Below are 27,281 nucleotides of genomic sequence, written 5' to 3'. Positions count from 1 at the left end.
CAGGACTCCTAAAGGCAAAAATCCATGCTTGAGATTCTAACTTAAAGGTTACTTTTGAATTACATACATGCAAATCACATATACCAGCTCAATTAAAGTTTGAATGAGTAAATAAAATTGTCCTTATTTAATCAGTATAGCTTGATGAACAAGGCAGAATCATAAAAAAACCTTAGCAAGAATATTCTTTGAATTCAAACCTAAAACATAATTCTGGTAGATGCACTAGACAAAACCACACACTTTTCTTTCCAACAGCACAGTGATGCAATTCAGTAATCATGAGAGGTTATGTGCAGCATTTTTAGTTAGAATGGACACTGCAAAATGTGTGTCCTTCCCCCTTTCATTTACCCATCTTTCACATAGCATGCTAAAAAATATTTTAATTTCTGCACTGTTCAACTGCTCTTCAAGTATCCTTATGAAAATATTTTTATAAACAAGTTTAGTTTTATGGATGCCTTATATCAGTAAGTATGGAACAAGCATGGAATTACCCTATATACCACTAACAGGTGAGGGCTGACAGGCTAGAAAGCAATTTTGCATTATATGACCCAGCAATCCTTTTCTGTGGAAATGTGATCCTGCTGTTCATCCCCATGGGAAAGGTATCCAGCTGCAAACTGGGCTTTATTAGCACCTGCAGTCAGAGGCAAAGGGGAGCAAAACTTTCCCCATATTTGGAACTTGTGAGACTGCTGCAGGAGCACTGTCCTGTTTAGGGCTCCCCAGTGTAAGAAAGAGCAGAGAAAGGACACCAATGTGGTCACGGGATTGAACAACAATATACAAGGAAAGGCAGAGCTGTACGCATTAGTTCAATCCGAAGAAGACAAGACTAAGGGGAGAGCTTTTGGCTCTCTGCAGCTACCTAACAGGAAGCTACAGATAACTAAGGCCAAATGATTAACTGATTGTCATCACAAAGAAGGGACAGAAGTATCTACATACACTATGACACTCTGGAACAGTGTGGTTTTTCTTCTGAACAAATTTCAACAACTTCATACCGAAATGTACCCGAAATTCCTTTTTTTACTCCAACAGGCTAAAAAACGACTGCAACGTTTGGGTTTTCTTTAATTTTATCCAACGAAATCATAAACATAAGCCAAGAACTCTTGTAATGACCAAGGAGGAAAGGAGGATAACTATGCAGCATGCTTGGTTAAGATCTAATATTTTCATACTCAGCAGGAAAATATGTGAACAAGAACTTAAATACACATAACAGTTTTGTGACAGAAGACTGCTCCAACGACAAAAGGCGAATTCGAGAACTAAACATAATAAACAAAACTCCTAGTTCTGACTCTTAATTATTCAGCAATTGCAGCTTCCATTTAAAATTAGAACACTAAGGTTTCTTCATCTTGGTAGAGGAATATTAGATATACCAGAACTTCTCTTGCATTCATAGCAAAGAACAAGCTAACACCTTCCTGTAAGGTATCTCATCCATGAAATAGCTATTCTGAGAGGAAAGGTCAAAGGAAAATGTTTACCAAGGTTTCTGTATGTTAACCTGTGCTAAAAGTACATAATGAGTCAGAAATAAAGGCCCAGTAATCTATCAGTCATCTACTTTTTGACACTTTTTTCAGTACTGCAATTGGTACTCAAGTGCATTTCAAAAGGAAAAGGCAGTTTTTGTAACATATAATATGAATGGCAATTGCTACAAAAAGCAAAGAATCCAACTGCAGGAGTTCAACACTGGTCAAACCTCTTTCTGACATTGACCATTATGAATGCAGCTATGTAAATCAACTTTTAAAGTATACCAATAAAGATGTATTATTTCTTCACTTTTAATCTTATCCTGCTACTTATCAGATCTCTTAATATCAGTTTTGAAAATGACAAAATGAAACAAGGTACTATTTTCAAGTAATAACACTAGCTGATTTTATTTTAAAGTACATACCTGAATTGCTGAATTCATGAAACATGTATTCCCCAAGTTACTGAGGCCACACAGGCCTGGCTGCTCATTGTGTCTTCCTGGCTCTGAATAATCATAATTCTTATAAGCAGTATATGATGGGAGACAATAGTTTGAATTTTTCACACTGTAAGAAAACAAGACATCTTTCACAATGTAAACATGTACTCTACAGTACTTTAAACCATACAAGTACTTTATAGACCTAAATTATTAAAAATGTTAAACTAACTTCTGCGAACAAGTAAAGATTTAAAACACTTAACTTTAATGTAATAACATTAATGTTAATTTAAATGTCACCAACAACCAAAATCAAACATACTGCAGTAACTGCAATTATTACATCCCTACCCATTTTTTATAGGAGCAGCTTCACAGCTTACTCTATTCTTCATTGTTCTATCATATTTAAAACACTCAGACTTTAGACACCACCAGCAGCAATCAATCATTTACGTTCCTTTTGCATCCTGCTACTGCAAGAGTGAGGTCGGTGGGAATGGGAATGCAGAGTTACAGGTGAAAGCTGAGATTTCCAAGGCCACTGTGGCATAGCTGCCTCACTGCATCAGACAGTCTATTTATAGCTTCCCTGCTAGGACAGCACAATCCAGCATGCAAATGCAGAAAAGCCTTGAGAGGTAAAGGAATGCGCAAAATGCCTTGCAACAACTTCAGTATAAATCTATGCTGCATTTGTTTGCAGATAGAAGGAACTGCAGAGGACTGAAATAGGTAAAATGATGATATTTAAAACAATTTGTTTCCAGATGAAATACAAAAATATCGAATATAAACCAACCCTCAGAACGGTAAAGTGAGAATATCTGAGAACACTAGAAGGGCAAAGAAATCTTGTAAGGGAATGTTTTGCAATATGTTAGAAAAAAACCAAGCAACCACAACCACTTTAACCATTTCAGGCGCTGATCATAATGAAAACTGTGTGACAGCAGCTTTGGCTAAAGTTCAGGAGTATTTCTGCAGCTATTAAGCATCATTCATATTAGAACATGAACAAAAATTTGAAAGTCAGATGCTAAGAAAGAAGGAAAAATATGTAGTGCAAAGAATCAATCCTAATAAAAAACTGAGATTTGTAACTGCAAAAGTCTGGGGATGCAAGTGCCCAAAGGTTACACTCCAGCCATTACTCCTGAACACTAACATGCCCTTTTACTGAATTCCACCCGTCTCCTCAGTGCACAATTACTCACTTTTCATAAATAACTATTGTTTTCAATTAAGTTTTCAAAAATTTCAAAGAGACAGGGATGAAAATCTCTCCCTCTTTCAATGGTTTTAGAAATTTGTGTAGTTTATAGCTCCACTGTCCATAAAGCTGCTGTTATCACACTTTTACATCTGGTTATTTCTTTTTAATAGCTGACTTTCCCATTAGTCCTTCCCTTTTCTATAGACATGCATTTTCTCTGCTCTCTGGCTTGCCCCCAAACTAGCTAAGAGGTATTGTTTTCACTGGTCATTGTTGATGGAAAAAACCCTATGAAGTTAGTGCTCACCCACGAATGAGAGATCCCCAGGAAAAAATACCTTCAGTCTCCCCATTGCAGCCCAGTTACTGCAGCGAACTGGGTATCCAATTCCAATTCCCTTAGGCTGGTAAGCCTTAGCTCCCCCAGGAATCAAAACCACAAGCTTGCCACTGGTGCTAATGCAACCCTCACAATACAACCAATCCAGCAGTGCACAGCAGTAACAGCAATGCACATGCACAGGGTACACAACAAGCTTCTACACTTTCAGCCTTGCTTCCTTCCTACTGCTGTCCTGACCTGACTTACAGATAACACTTTTCATATGCTTAACAAAAAAGAAACCTCTTTGAAATTTAGATGTAGGGGTAATGAACAAATTGAATGTAATTCTTCTAGGGATTTTCACTTTTATTTCCTTCTCTGCAGCTTTCCCTCCTTCACATAATTGACAGCTTTGGAGGGACACTAGAAAGCTAAGGAAATGCAACTGGTATTTTGTGGCTGTAGCTTACTCATGTGAAAGATTTTCTCAAATTAACTGAGTACCATGACGATAATTTAGTTCAAGGTAATTGCAGTACAGATAGATGCAGTGTGCATTTACTCTAAGGGACAAACCTGCAGTTTACTTCTCAAAAGGGAAAGACATTTTGGAGCTCTTTTATCTCCTGCACTGGCCCACAGAAATATATTTGAGAGGTTTAGAGATTAAGGTTACCACTCATCCTGTGAGTCAGGTCTATTAATATATTTTTATTTAATGGTTCTATAATATTTTATCAAAACATATCCTACAAAACACTGCCTACTGTTTGCAGGATACTAGGAGATGTCTCTCTACAGCTCCATCAATTTGCAAACTGTTTCGTTGTGGAAAAATTATTTTTATATAAATTACGTTATTGCTTTGCTTTTTATGCTTTTAAGCTGGATGAAAAAGAAATTATTAACAGTCAATAATAAGTAGCTAACAATGGAAAGCAAATAAAGACGTAAGGTAAGTCTACATTAATTTAATTCAAACAGATATATCCTAGAAAAAGTAACTTGTGATAACTGTGTGTCCCCAAGCCTCCAGCTGCTTTTCCTGCAAAACTTTCCTGGGAAATGAAGGAACCATGCAGGGAAAAGCAGAGGGCTAGTATTAGGGTAAGCTAGTCAAGTAAGAGCAGTAACAGAAAGAAAACAATAATAGTTCTTAGAAAAAAAAGCTTCACAAAAGTAAGGCAAGATCTGAAAATATGAAACCATCTTCAGACCCAAGAACGGAGCTCTTGAAACGGCAAAAATGGTAAAGGAGGTTTCCAAATGAGATTTTACTATCTGTAGATCTATAAATTTTGAATTGCATGTGCTAGATCTGCAATGACTTGTTTGTACCTTCTGTATGTGCCTTTAGACATTAAAGCAGCTTTCAAACAGTGATGACGAAGCCAGAGCACTCACTGTACAGTTACAGCTCTGCGAAGCATGGATGTTGAACAGAGAAGACTGGAAAAGCATCACTAGATTTGAAAAAAACCTAATTTGACAGAGAAATGCCATGTACCAAAAGGTACATACATAAAGGAATTTGAGTTGCAATAATGGGTACAGAAAATTAGAAGCTGAGAAGATTTACTGAGCTCTGTAATATTTCAACCATTTTAATGCACTGCCAATGTATTTTTGTGACCAGCCCCTTTAAGAAACCTATTATCAGGTTTCATCAGATTTTAGAGATACCTGAAGCAGCAGGAGAGGCCCATGTCACTACATAAAGATTACTATCTTTATTTTTTGCTAATTATCATTGTCTGGAAAGCAAAACATAACCTATTTAAATTGCCTTTGTCATAATATTTGGTTATGTGTCAGGTACAACATGAAGAAACTGTTTTTAAAGGTAATGTAATGTAATTAACACTTATACTTATTAGAATAAGCATATTGAAATATACCAAGCATTTAAACAAAGCTGCCCTTGACAGGCTGACATCACTAAACAATGCAAACAAGTCATTTTAGGAGCCTAAAGCAATGGTTACAAATGAAGGAAACAGAACAATTTCCCACTTAATTCCCCAAGCAAAATCCCTGTGCAAGTGTTTGTAATCTCCATTCCACATAATTTTAAAAACACTGTATATGATATGTATTGCTTTATTAACAACAATAAAAATTCCAGTAAGACCTAAAAGATGCATGTCTCTCCCTGCTCTTCTGAATCCATCAACACATATTATGCCAATCCTCCTGTGTTATTCTTTCAGTAAGATCACCAGTAAAGGCAAAAGAACATTAATGATCAATTATTTGGAATCCTCCATTCCATCAAAAGCAAACTCACATTTACATAAATGAAGGCTTCAGACTGGATAAAATTTGCACAAGCTATTTCTGATATCTAATGTGTAACTACCTTAACACAAAATTAAGTATCTACCAAACTGAGGCTTACTCTTACATAGAACACCTCCTGGATTAGAAAAACATTACAGAAATATGTACCATACCAAAAAAAAAAGAAACTTTCAGACTTTTAACATAACTTGTACTCTGTAGGTGAGCTCTAGTAATTGCAAAAGCAGGCTTGCAATGACTACTATTTATGACCATTAATACACACAACCTGTTTGATTTTTTCTGCCTTATAAATCGTATTTGTCAGCTAAAACTATCTTCAAACCAAATGCTGGTATCTCCTTTAGAGTCACAGCATGTCATGCCCATATGGGGATACCAACAGGTCCTAGAAAGCTAAAAATGTATAATTTTGCTAATGTACTAAGGACAATGTGCAACATAATATAAATAAGGCAGAAGCATCAAGCATGGAAATAAATTCAAGACAAAGTTGACATTAAGTAGTTAACTAAGAAAGTAACAAAGATAGTATTAATTAATGAAAAAGAAGCACCTTCTTAGATAAGGAAATATTTGCAAGAAGAGTGGAACATTCTGAACTCACAATTATATAATAGAATTAAATACAGAAATGTATCTTTCAATTTACTATTTGAAGCCAAAAATTCTTAATGCAAAAGTATGTATTTTAAAGTACAAAGTATATAATGGATATGACTTCATCACTGAACATAGACTCTGAGATAACTACTGCTAAAGATTGATCTGTATTACATCTTGTATTAAATTATTAATTTGTGATTTATAAAATATTTTTAAGTCATCATAATTGGATTACTGCATTGTAAGGAAAACCATAGACTTCTGCACTGAATATCTGTCTCACATAACATCCAGATGTACTGTGTTTTGATACGTAAGAGAAAAATTACTGGTATTTCATAGTACTACAGAGTACGTGTACCTATTAACTGATTTACAAATGCTTAAGTTATAGTTAAATCACTCAAAAGGATGAATTCCTTACCAAATCTGAAACTTACATGACTTCCTTCTAAAAATGTATTTCTGTTGAAAATTATAATTGCAAAATAACAACAAACACACACACCTACAACCCCCAAATTTTTTTCTCAAGTTCTAAAAGCTCACATTTTGGCTCCAAAATAAACCAAGAAATAAAATTAAAATCAGGTAAATCATGTGAACAAACTATCTTTAAGAGTTGCAATATCTGGCAACAAGTTTCATAAGTGCCTCCTAAAAATAACTATATCACCAGCAAGAAGCTAACATAAAAAAAAAGAAGAAAATAAGAAAGCCTTGATGGTTTGATTTAAAATCACAGCTCCCTAAAAAAAAGGCACTGTTAAGTGTCACACTTGGCAATAGCACTGCCTTTTGCCTAAACACTGGGAGAAGAAGAAATTAGTTCTCAGCTGGAGGCTCAGCTCTGATCAAGTAACTTTTTGCACAATCATATATACAAAACTCTTCCTATTTACTACACATTCACACACAGAGTACAACAAACTGCAGTTAATTACACAGATTTCAACTTTCAACAGTGAGAGTTGGGGCTACACACAATTGGTAGAAACACAAGTGACACTGCACCCCTTAGGAAAAATCACTTCTGATAAGTGCAGTATTTAACTGGAAGATATTGTATATTTAATGTTTATGTCACCTTTTTAATATTTAACATCTTCAAATGTGATCACAAAATCCATGTTTAGAAAAATACTAAGAATTTTAATGAATCGTAAGAGTAAGGTTCTTCAACTTCCCCCAGCTTGCATTTAAGATGAGTACTCTCTGGTTTCAAGCATTTCAAAGATGCTCCATTATCTGTTAAAGTGAAATAATTCCACGTTTTTCTATATTCACCAACTTTTTACAGCTGTGTACATAACAATGACAAAAGTACACAAAAAGTTGGCCAATGCATTAGGAAAGCTCTTCTTTTAGAGTTTTATCACATTATTTATTTTAAAAACCTTCTAATTTGGAATATAAAGGGAAAATCATGTAAAAGTGAGAAATCTCTTGCTAAGCATTTGTTCACTGCTAAAGTCAAGCACACAGTCTGATCTCTCAAATGTCTAGCACTAAGAAAGAGAAGTTAAGCTGCTGGCTATATTACAGCTAATACAATTCAGCTGTCATGATTTGAAATCTAAGAGTAATGGTACATAGGCTGCTCTAATACCTTAGGAGCAATAAACAAGGGAAAACCTGATCATAAGGATAAATACTTTATACCTTTCTCGTTGTCCATTTAAATTCAGGCAGGATAATAACAGCAATAATGTATTTTCTGAATTATAAACTCTAAATGAAATCCATACCTTTACTTACAATAGCCAAAATTCTTTTCAGTGTCTTCCCTGCTCAAGAGTAAGAGTTACAAACATTTCTAATGTTGTTTCATTTCTTGGTGTCAGCATTACCTATGCTATGAAATAGTAACCAGTAACAATTCACAAGCCAAATACTGCAAAGCAATTCAAAATCCTTAAGAGAGGAGTTATAATACATTGAACTTTGTTTATATTACACTGGGGCAATTCATTAAATAATGTTTTAAGGTATATTGCTTACTTTCTGTTGTTCATGTTGTTATAATTATTTGATAGAGATGGAGAGATCTTTGGTAAAGTTGAAAAATTGGATGCACCTGGGGACCTTTAAAAATATGAAAATGATAAATTAGACAAAAATGCTGAGATATTAAAAACTGTGAAAGAAAGATAATGAATGAATGAAGCAGATAAACAAGCATGGAAAAGAAATACTTTTTTAAAAGTGGGCAAAGCACTAAAAATACCCAGGACATGCAGCCCTCAGAATCTGCCTATTAACACCTGAAATGTTTCACAGTAGTTAAACTTCCATAACTCGTCGAAGAAACAGAGATATTAAAAACCAAAAGAAAGCACTGGTCACTGTGCAAAAAAAAAAAAAAAAAAAAAAAAAAAGTAGTTTTCAGCTTACAGGACAACTGTAGATATTCTGATGTTCTAGAACTTAAAATGTGAAGTTTCTAATTAGAAACTAATGGGAGTTTTATTAATTTTTCATTTCAAACTAAATGGATGTTGAGATGAGATACAAAAATGATCAAGATAAAAACTTCACATTAATTTAACAGCAGCATGGAACCATTTAGTTAAAACAGTCTCAGTAATTTTCTTAGAAAATTTCAGGATATTATGCACAACACTGGATTTTTAAAAACTTTTTTTTTGCCAAAAAGAGAAGTATTATCACTTATCCCCATGGTTTAGGACTACTTTAAATACAAGAATAGTGATTATTTTCATCACAAAGACTTCTGAATATAACAAATACAGTATTTACAACTATCCTGCAGTGTATTTTTCTCGAGCAAATCTTACAGGTGCACAAGGAAAAGACAGCATACTCAAAGGAGTTCATGTAACTTCAACTGAATTGGAGTTCTGGCTGTCATTGAAAAGCTTTGAAGTACACATCGCTATATTAAGAGAAGAACTGCATGCTCAGGACTTTTCAAGAACTAAACTCCATAAGGAAACGAACATTTTTATACTTGGGAAAATTCCCAGTGTATCTTCACATTTGTTTTCAACTTTCTGTTAAACCTTTTCCAAAAGAAAAGTTGCCAGGGAAGGGGAACCTCAATCCACATCACTCACACCAACTGATGCCAGAGCAAGCAAGAGTTGCTGCCCAGAGCATGGAAAGGGTTTGGAGGTCAGGAGTAATGAACCTGAAGTACAGCACAAAAGAACTCCAGCCACTGCAGCCAGCACCTCAGCTTTGTTGAGGGTCCCGCTTAAATGCCTCCATGCAAAAGCACAAGAGGCAAAACACAAGAGGAGCTAGAGATGTGCATATGCCTGTGAGGGGTGTGATCCTATTGCCATCACTGGCAAATAAATGATGGGATGGCTACTATTCTTGGTGTGTTGGAATTAAAAGATATAGACTCTTTAGGAAGGACAGGCAGAGGAACCTCTTGGGAGCTCCTCTCAGGGATCAATGATCCATTATATGTAAGGAATAAAGGGTGGGCAGGGACAGACAACATTATAGTGGGGGTCTGCTATGGGCCATCCAACCAGGAAGACCGAGGAGGTGATTGGTGACAGCCAACACGCTGTCAACTAAGGGCAAATGTTGTCAGACAAATTTGCTGGCCTTCTAAAACCAAATAGACAGGTGGTGAGGGAAGACCGACATCATCAGTCTGGACTTCTGCCAAGCATTAGACACTGTCTCTAAGCTGGGGAGACATAGATTTAACAGATGGACCTCTTGATGGATAAGGAACTAGATGGATGGTTGCACTCAAGGAGCTGTGATCAATGACTCAGGGTCCAAGTGGAAACCAGTGGTGCTCCTCACAAATCAGTACTGGGACCAGTGCTGCTTAGCAGTGACATGGACAGAGGGATTGGTGCACGCTCACCAAGTTTGCTGTTGACACCAAGCTGTGTGGTGTGGTTGGCATGTTGGAGGGAATGGATGCCATCCAGAGTGACCTGGCTTGAGAGATGTGCTGATGCAAATTTCATGACTCTGACAGCAACAAATGCAAGATCCTGCACTTGGGTCAGGGCAATCCCAACCACAAGTACAGGCTGCACAAAGAATGAATCAAGAGCAGCCCTAAAGAGAAAGAACTGGGTGTGCTGGTGGATGAGAAGCCCAACATAACCCAGCAATGTGAGCTCATAGCACAGAAAGCCAACTATATGCTGGGCTACATAAAAGCAGTGGGACCAGCAGGGTGAGGGAGGTGATTCTCCCCTCTGCTTTGCTCTTGTGACACCCCGTGGAGTGCGGTGCTCAGCTCCGGGACCATGACATAAAGACATGAACTTGCTGCAGTGAGTCCAGGGCAGGGCCACAAGATGATTAGAGGTCTGGAGCACTTCTCCAATGAGGACAGATTGAGAGAGTTGGGGCTGTTCAGCCTGGGTTGGCTGAGAAGAGAAGGCTCTGGGGAAACTTCAGAGCAGCCTTTCAGTTCCTAAAGGGGGCTACGAAAGCTGCAGAGGGACTTTTTACAAGGGCATGTGGTCACTGGACTAAGGAGGAGTGACTTTAAACTGAAAGAGAGTAGGTTTGGATTAGACATTAGGAAAAAATTCTTCTCAGTGAGGGTGGTAAGACTGGAACAGGCAGAGGAACTGGATGGCCCATCCCTGTAAGTATTTGAGGTCAGGTTGGATGGGCTCTGCACAACTCGGTCCATTTGAAGGTGCCCTTGCCCATAGTAGGGAGCAGAAATTAGATCAACTTTTAAGGTCCCTTCCAACCGAAATCATTCTGTGTATCACCATATGAAGAACATGTTAGTTAATTTTTCAAGTATTCTGATCAACATTCACAAAGCTTTCCAGCAATTTCCTTTATCAATCTAAATCCTTCTCTTGGAATATTGTCTTCAAAGAAGTAAAATACAGACTGTCCACAAAAGATACCAAACTGAAGTCAGTTTAATCCCATTTAAATCCAGAACAGTATTTAATTATGACATTCATACATGTATTTATTTTAGAAGAAGCTATTTGATTTGAATAATTTTGAACTGAAATTGAACTTCTCAAAACCAATTTGAAGCTTTTATATAATTTAAACAAAATTCAAATGCAATATAGTTTTAAATTTTAAAACGCAATGTATAATTGCTGTATATAAAAACTGAAAGAAACCAGAGGAAACCAGTTAAGGTCTACTAAATCAGTAAATGGCTTGCTTCTCAAATGCAGAAGAGTAAACTAAATTCTCAACATAGCTACAACAGCAGCAGAAACTAACAGATAATTTTGAAAAGTAACTTTTTAATGATGTAACAAACAACCCCCCAAAATAATTATTATAATTTAGCATTTTAACAGCAAAAGACAGAAGACAGGTTAACAAAAACCACTTAACTGTAGTATGCCAAACACATGAGATACTCACTTTCCCACATACTTCATTAACACTATGATTAAACTGCACTAGAACTCCCCAACAGGGAGGGACCAACAGCAAGAAGATAAATATGGACATCAGCAAAACCAACTGCAGCTAGAAGTCTTTTTTCCTCTGGAGGCACCCAGACTGACTGGATCAGGATAAAGGAAGGTAGATAAGACTTTTTTGCATAAGCCATTCACAGGCCCTAGTCCTTACAGGGGACCTGCTGGTGGGACAACATAACAGGGCACAAAAATGCAGGAAAGTTCTGGAATGCAATGAGGGCAACTATCTGATGCAAGTGACTGAGGAGGTAATAAGAAGAGCTTCTCAACTGTATCTGATACTTAAAACCAAGGAGGAAGAACTAGCGGGGAATGTGAAGGCTGGGGCCTTGGCCAAAATGACCTTAAGATGGTGAAATTTGAGATCCTGAGGGAGAGCATGGCAGAAAACAAGACTACAGCCCTGGATTACTGCAGAGCAGACTTTAGACTTTATAGGGATCAGCTTGGACAAGTGTCATGGCATACAGCCCTGGAAAGAAGAGGGGCCCCCAAGAGAGCTGGACAATATTCACAGAATCATTTACACGGGAGAAGACCCCTAAGATCATCAGTTCCCTACGCTCAATAATGGTCCAGCCAGAGAAGTAAAAAATTAAGCAAAGGCAGCAGGAAGGTTGAGTGGATGAACAGGGAGCTTCTGACCCAAGATGGATGTGAAGAGAAAGCATCTCAGTGAAAGCAGTAGTAGATATCTTGCTTGACCAGCCTGATAATAATCTCTTCATAGAAGGATATCTTGGCAGATGAGGGGGAAGCAATGGGTGTGGTTCATCTCAACTTCCTCAAGTCTTTGGACAGTGTCTCCTGCAACACCCTCATAGGCAAGCAGATCAAACATGGATTATGTAAGTGCACAGTGAGATGGACTGAAAACCATTCAATCCTACCCCTGGAGGGGCAGGTGGCAAATGGAAAGCAGCTTGGCAGAGAACCACCTGGGGTCCTGCTGGACAAAAAGCTGCACATGAGCCAGCAGTGTGTCCTTGGGCCAACCACCTTGGCCCACTGTGCTACACTGGGAAAAGCACAGCCAGCAGCTCAAGGGGGTGATCCTTCTCCTCTATTCAGAATTGGCTACAGACACCTGGAGTGCTGGGTTCACTTCTGGGCTCCCTAGTACCACAAAGACAGGGATATTCTGGAGCAAGACTCATGAGATACCACAAAGGTGCAGCATTTGACCTATGTGAAGAAGCTGAGAGAGCTGAGACCATGCAGCCTGAAGAAGAGAAGGCTCCAGAACGATCTTACCACTTGTATAAATACCCAATGGGAGAGAACGAAGAAGATGAAGCAAGAACCTTCTCAGTGGTGCCCACCAAAAGGACAAAAGTCTGTGAGTATAAAACAAAATAAATAAAATTCCATCTGAACAGGGAATATGCCTGGATATGGTCTTAAGCCATCTGCTACAGCTTCCCATGCTTTGAGTAGGGAAACTATGTGATACTTTCTCAAGAGGTCCTTCCATTACTAAGGGCTCTATTCCTTAAAGCTGTAGCTCTGATTGGGCTAGCATACAATTTTATAGCAAGCTTTAGTTAGACTATTCTCTTCTTACAAACCCTAACTAATTCAGCTAATCATGCTTTAGGGAATTTGCAGTAAAAAAGGTTAATATTTTAACATTCATCAATCAAAAAAAAAATAATGTTAAGGACGTGCATTTATTAAGAGTTTTTCAATCCTCCATTACTTTGTATTAATGAACATGTTTGTTAGACTAACTTGAAAATGTCTGTTGAACATCACCAATGTTTGGTGTTTACCCTCAGGAGTTCAGACACATGGTTATCTCAGTTACTAGTTATCAGCAAATGGCAGTCCAGCTCTTGGCTGACAAACAAGCTGACAGCTCCTGCTCATACAATTTAAGACATCCCAGTAAGTCCCCAGTTAGCGCTACATACCACAGTTCTTTCTTACAGAAAAGTCAGAAGAAATGCACATCTGTCTGCATACAACTGCTCAAGGAAAAAACCAAACACACTTTTTCCTTTGAAGATTCATGGATATATTTCCCTAAAAAACTTAGATAAATGAGCATTACATTATTTTAAAAAGGACTTCTAAGCATCTTTTATCCTTCTGTTCCCTTCTCTTAACAGACATTATGGGGTCCAACCCAGTAAAAGAAAATAATTGAGAAAGGGCCTTTAATGCTTTTCCAAGATAAAAAGGCCTATTAGTTTGAACCAGAAAAAAAATATCTGAAAAAAACTAAGAAAATGTTCATTATAACAAGGAGAAAAAGTGTTAAGCTACGAATGCGTGCAGACTCACCTTTCTGTAGGTCAAAAAATGCCCCAACTACCAACAATATATTCCCTTTCACACATGAGAATTGTTTAAAGTTAACAACAGGCCATCAGTAAATTATACTAAGTAGCCAGCTATTAGATTAGGATTGCCCATTCCACACTGATACCTAAATGAAACAAGTATCAGAATGAAATCCATTACTTTGAAAACACACACAGAGATACAGATTGACAGGTAATTAAAAATTCTTAGTTTTTTACTATATAGAAAGCACTTTTAAAGACTAGGATGGATCAGCAGATTTAAAACTTAAAAACAAGTTTTCTAAAAAACCCAGCTACAACACTTTTTTAAAATGAAAAGGAAATAACCTACTGGCTTATAGCTTTTTTGTATGCTTCCCTGACTTCCTTTTATATTTGCATATGAACAGTTATATAACAGAACTCTTAAGAGAAAATTAAGAGAAACCCTGTCCTGGCTATTCAGTCGGTAACCCATGGAATATCAAAACTTGAGTTCCTCACTTCTCCTCATCTTAAGTTTTAAAATCACAGATTGGCTGAAAGGTTTTAAGTTATGTACAGTTTTTCCCGAACATAAGTAACTTGATTTTGTAGTACGGGTCTTCAAGTAACTTGAACTACAATTTTAGATTTTTAAATTTATATTTATTTTTTAGTTTAAAACAGCATCTTGACAATAATAAACCATTCAAAAAGGATTAGCTGTTTTTTCTGCATGTGGAATAATTTCTCATATAAGGACACAGATTAAAAAAAAAGTCTGCACAGAGATCTCAAATCTTCATTAAATACTGGGATCAGCAGCAACTAAGCTACAAAAACAACTGGGATCTGTACATTTGTATAAATTTGTCATGGGTATGACACTGAGAGACAGCCACTCATAGACATGTTAGTGTAACTAAATTTTCTCCAAAAATAATCATTACTGCTAAGTAATGCCTCTTTTGGGAGCAGGTGATGTTTAAGACATTCCAGAATAAACAGGAAGTTTCATAGAAGTCAACCTCCCAGAGCCAAAAACATCCCAGTAGCTGATATGAACAACCTCTCAGAAAGCAAAAAATCCAGCTATTCCTAAACCTGACTAACCCTGTGAACATTTGAAGAATGTACACCACATTCAGATACTTTCAGACTAAAAAACCCAAGCCTCACAAATATTTTAAGCAGCATTAAAATATGACACGATAGCAAATATCATTAAATCATGCAGGGTTTTTACAGTGGATATTGCAATTACTTCCAAAATAAAGTAAATTCAGAAGTTAGAAGAACAGTACACATAAAACAAATGCAAACACTGGTAAGCTTGAACACAGTGCAGAACTTAAGTTGTATAGCATGGTCTCTGCTCCTACATGAAAAGGATCTCAAAATCACTCTTCTAATTTCAGAAGAAGAGACAATTATGATGATAATTAATCTTTTTTTCTTGTACGAATTCAAGAAAAATTCTGTTACTCTCAAGAAAAACAGAATTGTCACTTTCAAGTGTTCCTTCCTGTACTGAACTGAGGTCCCAACCTGGCCACTTTCAAAGTAAGTATGTTCTTTTCTCGCATAAGAAAAGATGCTCACAGTTAACATACTTCTCATGAAAAACTGACAGCAATCATCATTTGTAGTAGGAGGAATACAGAAAAATTGCCAAAAGCAGCAATATAAAAATTGCTGTTAGGCTTCTGAGAGAAAGAGGCAGGGAAACCATGCAGAAGATCTTTCCATCCTACTGTTTCTCATTTTCAGTCGTCACAACAAAGATTCTGCTGTCATTCTGACAGACCTCAAAAGGCTGGAAAAATGAGCAAACAGGAACTACCTGAAGTCCAGTCAAGGGAAATGCAAAGGCCTGCACCTGGGGAGGAACAATGCCAGGAACCAATACACTGGGAAGAAGTGGGTGTGTGGGCGGGTGACAAATGGAAAGCAGCTTGGCAGGGAACCACCTGGGGTTCTGCTGGACAAAAAGCTGCACATGAGCCAGCAATGTGTCCTTGGGCCAACCACCTTGGCCCACTGTGCTACACTGGGAAAAGCACAGCCAGCAGCTCAAGGGGGTGATCCTTCTCCACTCAGAACTGGCTACAGACACCTGGAGTGCTGGGCTCCCCAACACCAGAGAGACAGATCTGTCCTGGACCAAGTCCAGTGAGACACCACAAAGGTGATCAAGCATCTGACCTCTATGGAAAGGCTGAAATCTGGGACAGTTCAGCCTGGAAAAGAGAAGGTTCCACAGCAATTTTATCAACATGTATAAATAACTAGTGTGAGGGAATGAAGAAGATGGAGGAAGAGACAATAGGTATAGAACTGAAGCACTGGCAATTCTTTGTAAATATAAGGACTTTCAAAATAGGAGTTACCAAACAGTGGAGCAGGTTTTCCAGGAAGGCAGTAGAGCCTCCATCCTTGGACATGCTCAGAACCTATGTGGATAAAATCCCAAGCAATCTGCTCTAGGTGACCTGTCTTTGAGCAAATGCTTTGGACCAGAGAATCTGCAGAGATGCCTTCCAACATCAACTATTCTGTGAATCTGTAGAAAAGCTTAGCTCATGTTCTGAAATGATCCTGATTTTTTAAGCTTTATCATCCTTCGTGCTTTCCAGTATCCTATATTTTGACATTTCTAAATATGGCCTTTTATACCTTGACATCAGAATTTGTTTACAATTTGTACTCTTCAAAAAGAAGCACTACAAAGAGGTAATTTCAGCACTGAGCCAGCGTGTGACCAATGACAGGGCTGTAGGAAGGTATGTGGATATATGCTGTCTTGACAAACTAATACTTCTAATGGATCTCACACAGAAAAACTGCAAAGTGAGTTTAATATTTCTATCCCTTTAAACATTTATTAGGTTGTTCATGAAGTTTTAAACAGATGTAAAAACCTGTCCTATTACCTGTCCTGGCCTGTTCATAGCTGCTATTTGAATTCACAAAATTTTGCAAACTTTCCATTATTACAGTGTATTTGAATATCAAATTCCCAACTTTCTGATAGATGCCAGATCTCAAAACCATACCAACCTCACAGTAATACTATTCATCCTCATTTGCTGGTTTACTTACAACCTTCTCTGACAACAGCATTCTGAATTAGCATTTCACTTGTCCCCAGATCAAACATTTTTCAGGAGATATTCTTTAATTTATATACTGCTCCTGAATGCTTTCCATAAAATGAAAAAGAAGTTTGGCAGAAGAAAAGCAGATACCATCACCAGAATATCTTCCAACCAAAACTTTCAAAACAATCCATGACATTGAGTTATGTAAGGTCTTTTAACTTTTCAAAGATGCATCTAAAATTTGACTAAGAATTTAAATTTCTACTAGATGTTTTTTGAGGTCAGAGATGAAACTTCAAGTTTTTAGCATCCCATTCTTTCTATTGCTTCACGTTCTTTAAAGCCTTATGTTACAACATCTTGATAAGCAAGATTATACTGTTAATACTAATCTTAAATTGAACTCAGACTTCATTAAACAGCTTAATAGAAAATAGTGTTCCAAATATAACTGCTTGAGATAAAACACCAAAGATAAAGAAACAGCATCCTTCAAATGATATGCAATGATACTATAAAAATGCTTTAGAGCAGTGACTTGTAACTACATGGATACATAATCTCAAAAGGAATAAAGAGAACTTAAAAGAACTTAAACTTTTTATGAAAGGTACGATCAAGAACCAGCTAAAAAGCCAAGAAACACAGTTAACTATTTGTAAGCCTGACATCATATTAATTAAATGGTTCCAATTTTCTTCAAAATCAAGAGAAAATTATTTAGATACTGGAAATAACATAAAAACCAGTTAAATGAATAAAACCACACAAGTCTTTCTATTCACTTGCCATTATGAAGGTGCTGTTCATAACAGCAGTAGGAAAAATAGAAAATAAAACCAACATCATTCTGCATTAACTGATGACAGCCCAACAAAGAATAAAAGCCACATGTTGGTAATGTAGGCTGCAATTCAAATAAACTTGGTGGGTAAATATGTTCTGGAGACAAAAGGAACAAGCTGTCCATGAAAATATTTATGTGTAAGAAAAATACTGATAAAATCTGTGTTGACCTAACAGATACACTGTGCTTTGAGACAGAAATCTAAATAAACTATGCTGAGTTTTACAGTTTTCTACTATGGATTTTTTTTTTTCCATTTTTCAGCAGGATAATGTATTGGTTGAAATCAATAAAGTTAAGCAGTGTATATGCAGGAATTCATTATTATGCTATGTACTACAAAGCATGACACAGCAAATGTATTCAGGTGTACTTTCAATTAAATATCTGAAGGCTGATTTTCAAAATAAAATGCCACTTTTAAAAACTTTTTTTTCATAAAGCAAAATAATAGTCAAACTAATCATGTGACTGGAATTCATAACTTACTTCGGAGTTGAAGGACCTCTTGGCCATGTTCCATCCTCATTCTTCTGTTCTATCACCAGGACCTACCACAAAAAGCATAGTGAGAAAACGGAAATAAAAATATCAGTAGATTGCTTTCTGTTCCATCTTTTTAATGGATTTGCTGACATGTGATCGAGAAATGACTGATATTTAAGGTACTATTCACTGACATTCAAGAATATGCCATTACACTCTGTATTTCATCCACTGCACTGGTCCTTCCTCTCTACTTTTTTCACCCATCATCTTAATTTGGGCAAGTCACTTAACAGTTCTATTCCTCTACAATCCATGGATGGCAAGCCACTTATCTCTCAAAGAGATAATGACCTGCAATGTTTAAGCAGCACCTGTGAATCTACAGAAACCACATGTCTATACAACAGCCCTGTTAAGGAAGGGGTAATTCCTGAAGGAATTCTGCCTTACACAGATGGGTAAGAAAAAACCCAAAACACCCAAACAAAACTATTTTCTGCCTCAATAGCCTTAAAACCATATACCTGTATGGTTACTCCTGTATGTTTTACCAAAGCATTTATCTAATATTATTTTTTCAACAGGACAGTTGGCTAATGAAATTAATTTCATTCTATTTGTTATTGGTACGGAAAGCAGGACAGAACACTCAGTCCCAAACACAGGCATCAGGTGTCATCTGAAATTCCTTTGGATATTTGAGATAGCTCCCCTACGCTGGCAGATATGACACAGGACCTACAAACAGCTCATGCCTTTTTCTGGATTGACAGCTGAGATAGCTGGATCCTTTGAAATGGCAACTAGACTCCAATGCTTAAACTGAATCCAACTTCCCACTTCCAATGCAACTAATTCTGCACAACTGTACACTGATGTTTCAGGACACTAATTAAACTGCCATGCTGTGCCTGTATGCATCTACACTATGACATAAATTCAGTTAAGTACTAATGCTCAAAACCTCGTGCATAACCCACTTGGAAGGTATAGTCACATTTTCAGTCTGAACACACTTGAGCATGAGACTGAAAACAAGCCTTCTATCATGACCAGCTTTCTATCAGGAACAGACTAGTCTGCTATCCTTGGTCATTGATGCTGAAAGACTGATTTTGCCATACTTCCTGGACTTACTCAGAGCTTACTAAATAGAAAGTAGATTTAGACTGAAGAGTTCAATGGAATCCCTAGAGGTGTACTTCAGAAATCAACGGATAAATTCAAAGCATTACTTTACTCAATTGTGCACACTCTTATAACTATTAGGTTAGACAGACTGTAATAGTCAGAGTAACTATTATTAGATTAGGAAAGTCAGCAAGAAAAATGTCAGCAAGTGGAACTGACCGAACACATATGGCCTACCACGACATTTCGCATTTTCAGAAACTATGGGTAAACTCTGTTTTAAACAGTATTAATTTTGCTCAAAGCACAGATGTCACCTAGAGATCTTGTCATGGCTTTATTAGACTATGATTGCTTCATAGTTAATGTTTCACTGGGATAGAGATAATTAGCACGTTACATCTTTGATGTGACTCTTTTATGGGAGATGTTATCTCTTCCAGTAGGACTTCTGCATTGTTAAAATTACCTCTGTGAGGGTTTAAGTGCATGCAGCATGAAGCTACAGGACACAATAGTTCAAGCAGCAATTTTGGTGCACTGATTACCTACCTCCCATGCCATTAAAAACCTGAAAGCCTAAATACTGCGGGTAAGTAGGTAATAGTCAAATATTTCAAAGCAAAAGGAAATACTTTAATATAATCTCGCCTAAAGTTACTGCCATCAAATTGCATCCATCCGCATTTGTAACGTGACTGCACGAACTACAGCTGTTGAAAAAACATTCAACTCTATTTGAAGACTAAAGAATCAGTGTAATAATCTGAAAAATTATTCTATAAATGCAATTGCACAATCTGTTTACACTTCTATTTTGTAGTTTAACGTTCAATGCTTGTTCTTTGCATTCATCTGGAAAGGTAAAAAAGTTATCTTGTGAGGAATTCCTCTGTAAAGGATGATTTTGAAGTGATGACATTGTCTCATGTTAAAGCAGGTTTACAAACCTCTGTTGTTCTTAGCAAAGTATTTCCACATTTTTTTGTTATTTTGTTTGTGAAATCTAGACAGTGGAATCTGAGTAGAAGACATTATTCTTTTAGAATACCTAAAAAGTTATTTAAATTTTGGGTTTCATTATAGGAACATATCCAAGATTCTACGAATAATTATTTACTTCAGATTTTACCAAATTCATGTCAGCAATTTCATGATATTTGGTAAACATAAAGTTTAAAATTTAGACATATATTAAAATTTTTAATTCATCAGAAGAGTTAAATCCTCTCTTTCATCTCTCTTTTCAATCTTTAATCCTGAAAATACACACAAAGACTACTTTAATTTCAACAAATTTGTTCACAAAATCTTCTATCCCTAACATAATCTATTGGAAAGTGATTTTCATTAAAAAAAAGCAAAAATCATTCAGTACAGCTACATTTTTATGAGCAAAAAGACAAATGTATGCAAGAAAAGAAATAATATTTCACTGTACCTGTCCCTGGTATAAACCAGCATCCTGTATGGTACTGTCTGGTTTATTCAATGGTTCAAAAGTATTACTCATGTACTTGTTCCACAATCTGGTCTCTTTTTCACCTGGAATATTGAAGATTTTTCTTATCTCCTTTTCAATTGTATCTGTTTTGTGAAGGAAAGAAAACAAATTTAACATTTCAATACACAAACAATATACAGTCAAATAAAGCATCAGAATTCACTCCTCATATTCAAAATATGAATGAAATTGTATAAATTGCCATGCGACAACATCATTTTGTAGGACAAGCAGGAAGTTGCTAGCTAGCTTGCCTTCAAAATGGAAACAGTCAGATGACTGAATCCCTTAGCAATGCAGACCAATTAAAGAGAAGCTGATAAGTAACACGACAGGAGCCATCTACTAATTTCTGAGCATGATAATAGAAGAGTGTGGGGAGGTAGCAAATTATCAGAAATGAGACTGATGGCAAAACCAAGTGCAGGAAGTCATTCTGTTCCCTAAATCAACCTTTTTTGGGTTTTACGCTTCTACCCATATCTGAGTGCAATTTGCACTAACAGCAGCCTATAATATGTGTGCGAAGTTTAATCCACATGTCCACAGAAAAAAAATGACTGCTCTGTAACACTGAAGCACAAAAATTTATTGTAAAAGGAAGGTGAAAGATTTTATATCCCTGAAAGATTCAAAGAAGAAAGGTCTACCAGCTCCTAATTCACCTAACAGAAATATAACCAGTGTTACATAATTTTAAGGCAGCATAGCTTATCGACAACAGAAATTTAAGTGAAGTTTTTAATTAACACCATTCTTCTTATACAAAAGTAGTTTACTAAAGATTTGGGTTTTTACACTACTATGTACAGTGCTGTATCATAGCAATACCACTTAGCTGCTTTTTTTAATTGGTAGATTCACAAAGGCCCATGGAAGCTATGTCTCATAACAGCTAACACAGAACACAAAACAGGAGCCAAAAAACATACACTATATCCCTGATGATCACTGAAAAGTACAATTATAAAAATGGGCCCTGTAAGCTCTTTGAAAGACATTCCTCCAAAGTCTAAGGAGGAAACACTAGCACTAGTGTCAGCTTCTCTTGCTCCCTTTTACTCAAGATTTTTTTCTCTTCCACTAGGTTAAACAGGAAAAGCCAAACTGAGACCCAAAACTTAAAAGTCCCTTGCAAATGTCCAGACATTGGCTTGTGAAATGTATGACAGCAGGCCAATATAATATTTGTAGATATTGTAGGCAACTGAATACAGTTTGTTTCTATACTACTTATCACACATTTCAGTCTGAAAGAAAGTGTTAGACTGGATCATCTGTTTTTGTAACAGAGATTATATATAGGCAAGGTAGGTGACACCAACAAAGCAACAGACTTATTTGATTTGTTGGGTTTCAAAAAAAAATCAACTACTGTCTGAATCAATTCTCAACCAATGAATTCAAATAATTATATCTGAAAATAAGTATAAAACTAGTCAGCAACAATCTTGTAAAAAAAGTAGAAAATCTAGATTTTTCAGTGGCTTTCACTAAAAGAAAAATTTACAAAATATAATTTTTCATTCTATTAATACCATGGCAATTAATTATCTGAGCATTGCAGGTTGTTTTCTTCACAAGCACTAAGCTAACATTTATTAAGTTCCAGCTTTGCTAACAGAACTATTACAACACAGGAAGAATGAATGCCATTGCATGACTACACATTATGTCCAAGACTCTGGGAAGAGCATGTTCCACTTGACTACTATGCCAATTTTGAGACTGTGAAAATAAGATTCTTTTATGTACTTCCATGAACATATAACCAATGTTAACTTTATAATCCTTCCTCCCATCCCCACCAACTATTACTGGAGTGCTGGCTTATGAAGTAAAGTTGAAGTGCCTGTTCCAGCATAAATGAAAACTGATCATATATTGTCTGAATCACATTGTGTATGGGGTTCTCCCCTAGTAGAATCATAGACTCATTCAAGTTGGAAATGACATGCAAGATGAGAGTCCAACCTTTCACCAAACACCAGCATATCAACTAAATCACAGCACTAAGCGTCACATGCAACCAGTTCTAAAACACTTCCAGGGATGGTGACTCCAACACGTCCCTGGGGAGTTTTAGTTATACACATCCAATGTATGACATGATCAGTACTAGCATGATGTCTAAAAGGGACAGGAAGAACTGCCATTTAAAGATGCCTCTCACTCCATCAGCTGTATACCCACAATCTGAAAAAGTTCCATTTGAGAGTTAATAGTTATAGCTCCCATACAGATAATAGCCTACACTGTTAAATATCATACAGCTTATTCATAAAAACAACTGCATGCTTGAAGTACTATTTTGAAAGACTACCTGGAACAGTCTTGATGAGATGCTGAAAAATTTCAGTTCAGGGAATCCTAATACAAACACATCCTGGCTCCTAAAGCTAGTGCAATCTCAAATGCTGGCTACAGGAAACTCTCAGATATTAGGCTAATGTTGTCAGTCTGAGCTGACTTTGTACTAATTTATTGACACAGCTTAGCTTAGCTTCTATTTGAGTGGAAAAGCAAAGATATTCCAGGAATAGTAACAAGTATCTGAAGACTGATAGGTGAGTATTAGACTTAGGATATTTCTCTGATTTTTTTTATTTTAAGAAAGGTCTTGTACTTATTTTTTGAGTGCAGTAAATAATATAATTAACAATGCTGGACAGAAAAATTAAAACTTCTTGAAAAGACCGTATTACCCTGGGTCTACTTAGTTCCTTGGGGCTGTTACTGACTGTTTTGTACTACAAGTCTTCTGCAGCTATAATAGAAATGCATCTCTTACTGGAATATACAAGAACGAGCAAAAAATAATCAAGATTCTGAAAGATCCCTCTTGCATATTATTTATTGATATAATAAGTACTTCTACTGTGTATTTGATGAATTCCAGAACTACCTTAAATATACTCAAGGTAATAAACAGGGAGAAAAAAACCCCACAATCTTAGAAATGGATAAGAGGGATCAGTAACTACTTCACTCTTAAAGTGGGCTGTATTTTTCTAGCTCTTCTTCTAAGGTACAAACTCTTCTGGATGCCTTGCTAGGATGGCTCTGCTTTGCACTCTGCACAAGAAGCTTCAGCTTCAGGAAGGGCATGTTTTTAAAGGCTTCCAGGAGCATATCATGCACATTTCAGGAAAGCAAACAAGGCCAGGGTCTGGAAAGGGATTGCCAGTGAATTCTGACTGCTTCTCATTACCTTTTACAACAATTTATTCATAATTTTAATTCTCTCTTTGCTAAGAAAAAATTAAATTACTTCAAGTAACTGTCATTCCAAAATGCCGTGCTTCTGATCAGAGAAAGAAAATTCATCCATTACCTATAATTTCAGTGATACAATAAATTCAGTATAGCTGCAAAATAGCTTGCATTTGGTCCTATGGGAAGGACAATGTTAAATTGCCTTTTTCAAGATTCTGGTTTCCTCAGAAGATAACGAAGTATAACCTCCCAAGTCAAAACAAATCTCAAAAAGCCAAATGAACAACAAACCTTGTTTTAAGAAGAATTTTCAAAATTTTGAAGTTTTTATTCTAGTACAAGACATGATTTGTTTTCTAACTTGAAATACTGAATTTAACAAAGTAAAATAACTACTTCTAAAGCAAGTAATCTGCAAAGAATTACAGGCTGGTAAGTATAAGTCATGTGAAGAGAAGTAAAAGCTAAAAAACATACACTGCTGTCAACAAATGTAAACAAAGTGATGGCTGGACACACATGCCAAGGGCATAAAGTACAATTCTGCATGAAGTACAAAACTGCACAAATACAGACAACTGAAAGACTCTTATCTCAGATACACATGCACAAACACACCAAAAAATGAGAAGCAATATCTTTGAAAATGTTCTCATTGTTATTTTCAAAGTCAAATATCTTATCAAAATACTGTTTCAAACAATGACAGAATGCTAAGTGAGCAGTCAAAATAAATACAAGTAAAGGTAACTTAAAGGTGTAATCAACAATTCAATTACTGTAAAAGATTGTGCCTGGCCTGCCATTTCACAACATGAAGAACACCGCCTTTGTAGGTCATCTTTAGGCATTAATTTATTAATTACATTCTATCTTGTGTTTTGTAATATATGTTTCTCTTTGTATATATGATTAGAATGTGTTGGTTAATAAAACACATAAAAAATACACTTCTTGCACATCAAAAGCCAAGAAAAAGTACTATGAAATCCAATAAACAACATCACACTATTCACTTTCTTAAAAGTTCAAAACTCTAAGTTAATACAGATGCTTAGATAATAAAACATGCAATTTTATTGTTACAGTTGTATTAAACCCCCTCAACATTCCAATTTTTTAACTTTTAATTTTGACCCAAACAAAACTACTCCCATTGTTTTTAATGGTCAAAACAGCTATCTATCATTTTATCTAGACATTTATTCAGAACTTGCTACCACATACAAGTACCAATCACATATTTTTAGAAAATAATTTGGCATACCTATTGTATCAGCTTTACTAAATCTTCGTGTGACAACGTTGTTCATATTTCCATTTTCACACAGTTTTAATTCTGTTAGATATACCTCTACTTTGCAGTGCTTTACAAACATACCCTGTTCAACAACCTGAAAAACAGAATGAGATCACATATCAGTCTAATATGTTCCCATATACACACACAAGATATTTTTGAGAACTGTTCAAGAAACTGAAGTTCATGTAATATAAGACACTTAATAAATGCAAAAAATAAAATGAGACCTAAAATTCTCCTATAGCTTTTCAGAAATACAGTAAACTAGAAAGTACATTTTTCCACAATGATGACTGTCTTACCTGTGTATAACATGGTGACTTTCAAAGTGTAGAAAGCAGAAATCACAAATATGCAACCTTAATCCAAAGATACGTGACCAAAAGGTAGAAACACCCAAAAGGTACTTTTATTTCCAAATACATTCATTGTATATCCTTTCCTCAGAACATCAAGAACTAGTTTTCACAGTTAAAAAGTAGTTATCAAAAATATAATACATACTAATAAAATCTGGATATCACATTTTTAAACAAAACCTACAAATATTTCACTTACATTCCGATAATGAATATATTCATTTGGAATTTTAACTACTCATTACAGTTGTTTATTCTATGTTCATTTTTTAAACACAGATTATGGAATAGTTAAATATACAGGATTTGTTTTTTAATAAAAGTAAAATGTAGAAAAAAATATTCAGGGTCACCTCTTAAATGTTTTTCCTTTTGATCTTCCAAAGTGTAACTGCATAGTCATGTAGACTGCTCCAAAAATAACCATCAGCCTGATATGTGATCCATCTGACAAATACGGTTAAAATAAAGCCACCAGCTAACTGCTAGGAGAGATCTGCTATCTGCTGTACAAATATAACTTACATGTATGTGCCATAGGAAAAGAATGAAGAAATTAGTGAATTATTTCATTTCTTGCTGTAGCTTCAATTACTGGCAATCATGGCATTTAAGCAAAAATGCATCTTAATTTGAGCAGCTTAATAGTTTGCAGCTACTAGAGTCACAACAAAATAGTGGCAGTAAACAAAACTACAAGTGTGACTAACACACTTGTAAGAATAAAAACCAACACTCTAGTGGTAGTACAACCTATTACAAGGAGTCTTACTATTATTTGATGTTGACTGAACACAAAATTTTATCCATTTCAAATTTGGATCCACATTTCCAAAATAGCTGATGTAACACAGGGGATGAAATAAAGTATAATAATACCACGTTTATTAAAAAAAAAAAAAAAAAAAAAAAGGCACCTCATAATGGCAGACAGGAAAAATAACAATGAATGACAAAAGCATCAGAAACAAAAATGCTGAACTGGAATATGCTTTGCAGAGGATAACTGCTGTTCATACTGGCAGAAAATAACAAAGCTATGCCTGTTTACCTGGCCACTCATTATACTCCATGTATTTTTCCAGTTAGCTACTCTGAAGTGGAATGGAAGTTACTCTAATTTCACTGCTCTCTCATTCCATTTTCCTCCCAAACTGAAAAAATTAGACTTTTTACTTTACCATGATGATGGAAGAGTATGCAGTTTACTGAAACCCATCCTCAGAAGAAACAATACCAAGT

General features: G+C 36.0%; 1 protein-coding gene across 3 annotated transcripts in view; it reads right to left on the bottom strand.

Moving 5' to 3' along the window:
* USP15 (ubiquitin specific peptidase 15) overlaps nt 1–27,281 on the bottom strand; it is a 60,632-nt gene that overhangs the window by 17,913 nt on the left and 15,438 nt on the right. For 2 of the 3 annotated variants that reach the window (XR_009418547.1, XM_059473271.1), the window contains exons 4-8: nt 25,645–25,771; nt 21,099–21,244; nt 18,527–18,588; nt 8,404–8,487; nt 1,934–2,078 (exon numbers count right to left, since the gene is read on the bottom strand). Coding sequence is in view for 2 of the 3 variants with exons in the window: in XM_059473271.1 (XP_059329254.1) it covers nt 1,934–2,078; nt 8,404–8,487; nt 18,527–18,588; nt 21,099–21,244; nt 25,645–25,771 (564 nt within the window). In the remaining variant the exon portion in view is untranslated. The remainder of the gene's footprint in view (nt 1–1,933; nt 2,079–8,403; nt 8,488–18,526; nt 18,589–21,098; nt 21,245–25,644; nt 25,772–27,281) is intronic. The other variant, XM_059473272.1, reaches the window with a different exon arrangement.

This window comes from Ammospiza nelsoni, chromosome 5 (genome assembly GCF_027579445.1).
Source record: "Ammospiza nelsoni isolate bAmmNel1 chromosome 5, bAmmNel1.pri, whole genome shotgun sequence".
NCBI lineage: Eukaryota > Metazoa > Chordata > Aves > Passeriformes > Passerellidae > Ammospiza > Ammospiza nelsoni.
This window is presented reverse-complemented; position numbering and strand designations above follow the sequence as displayed.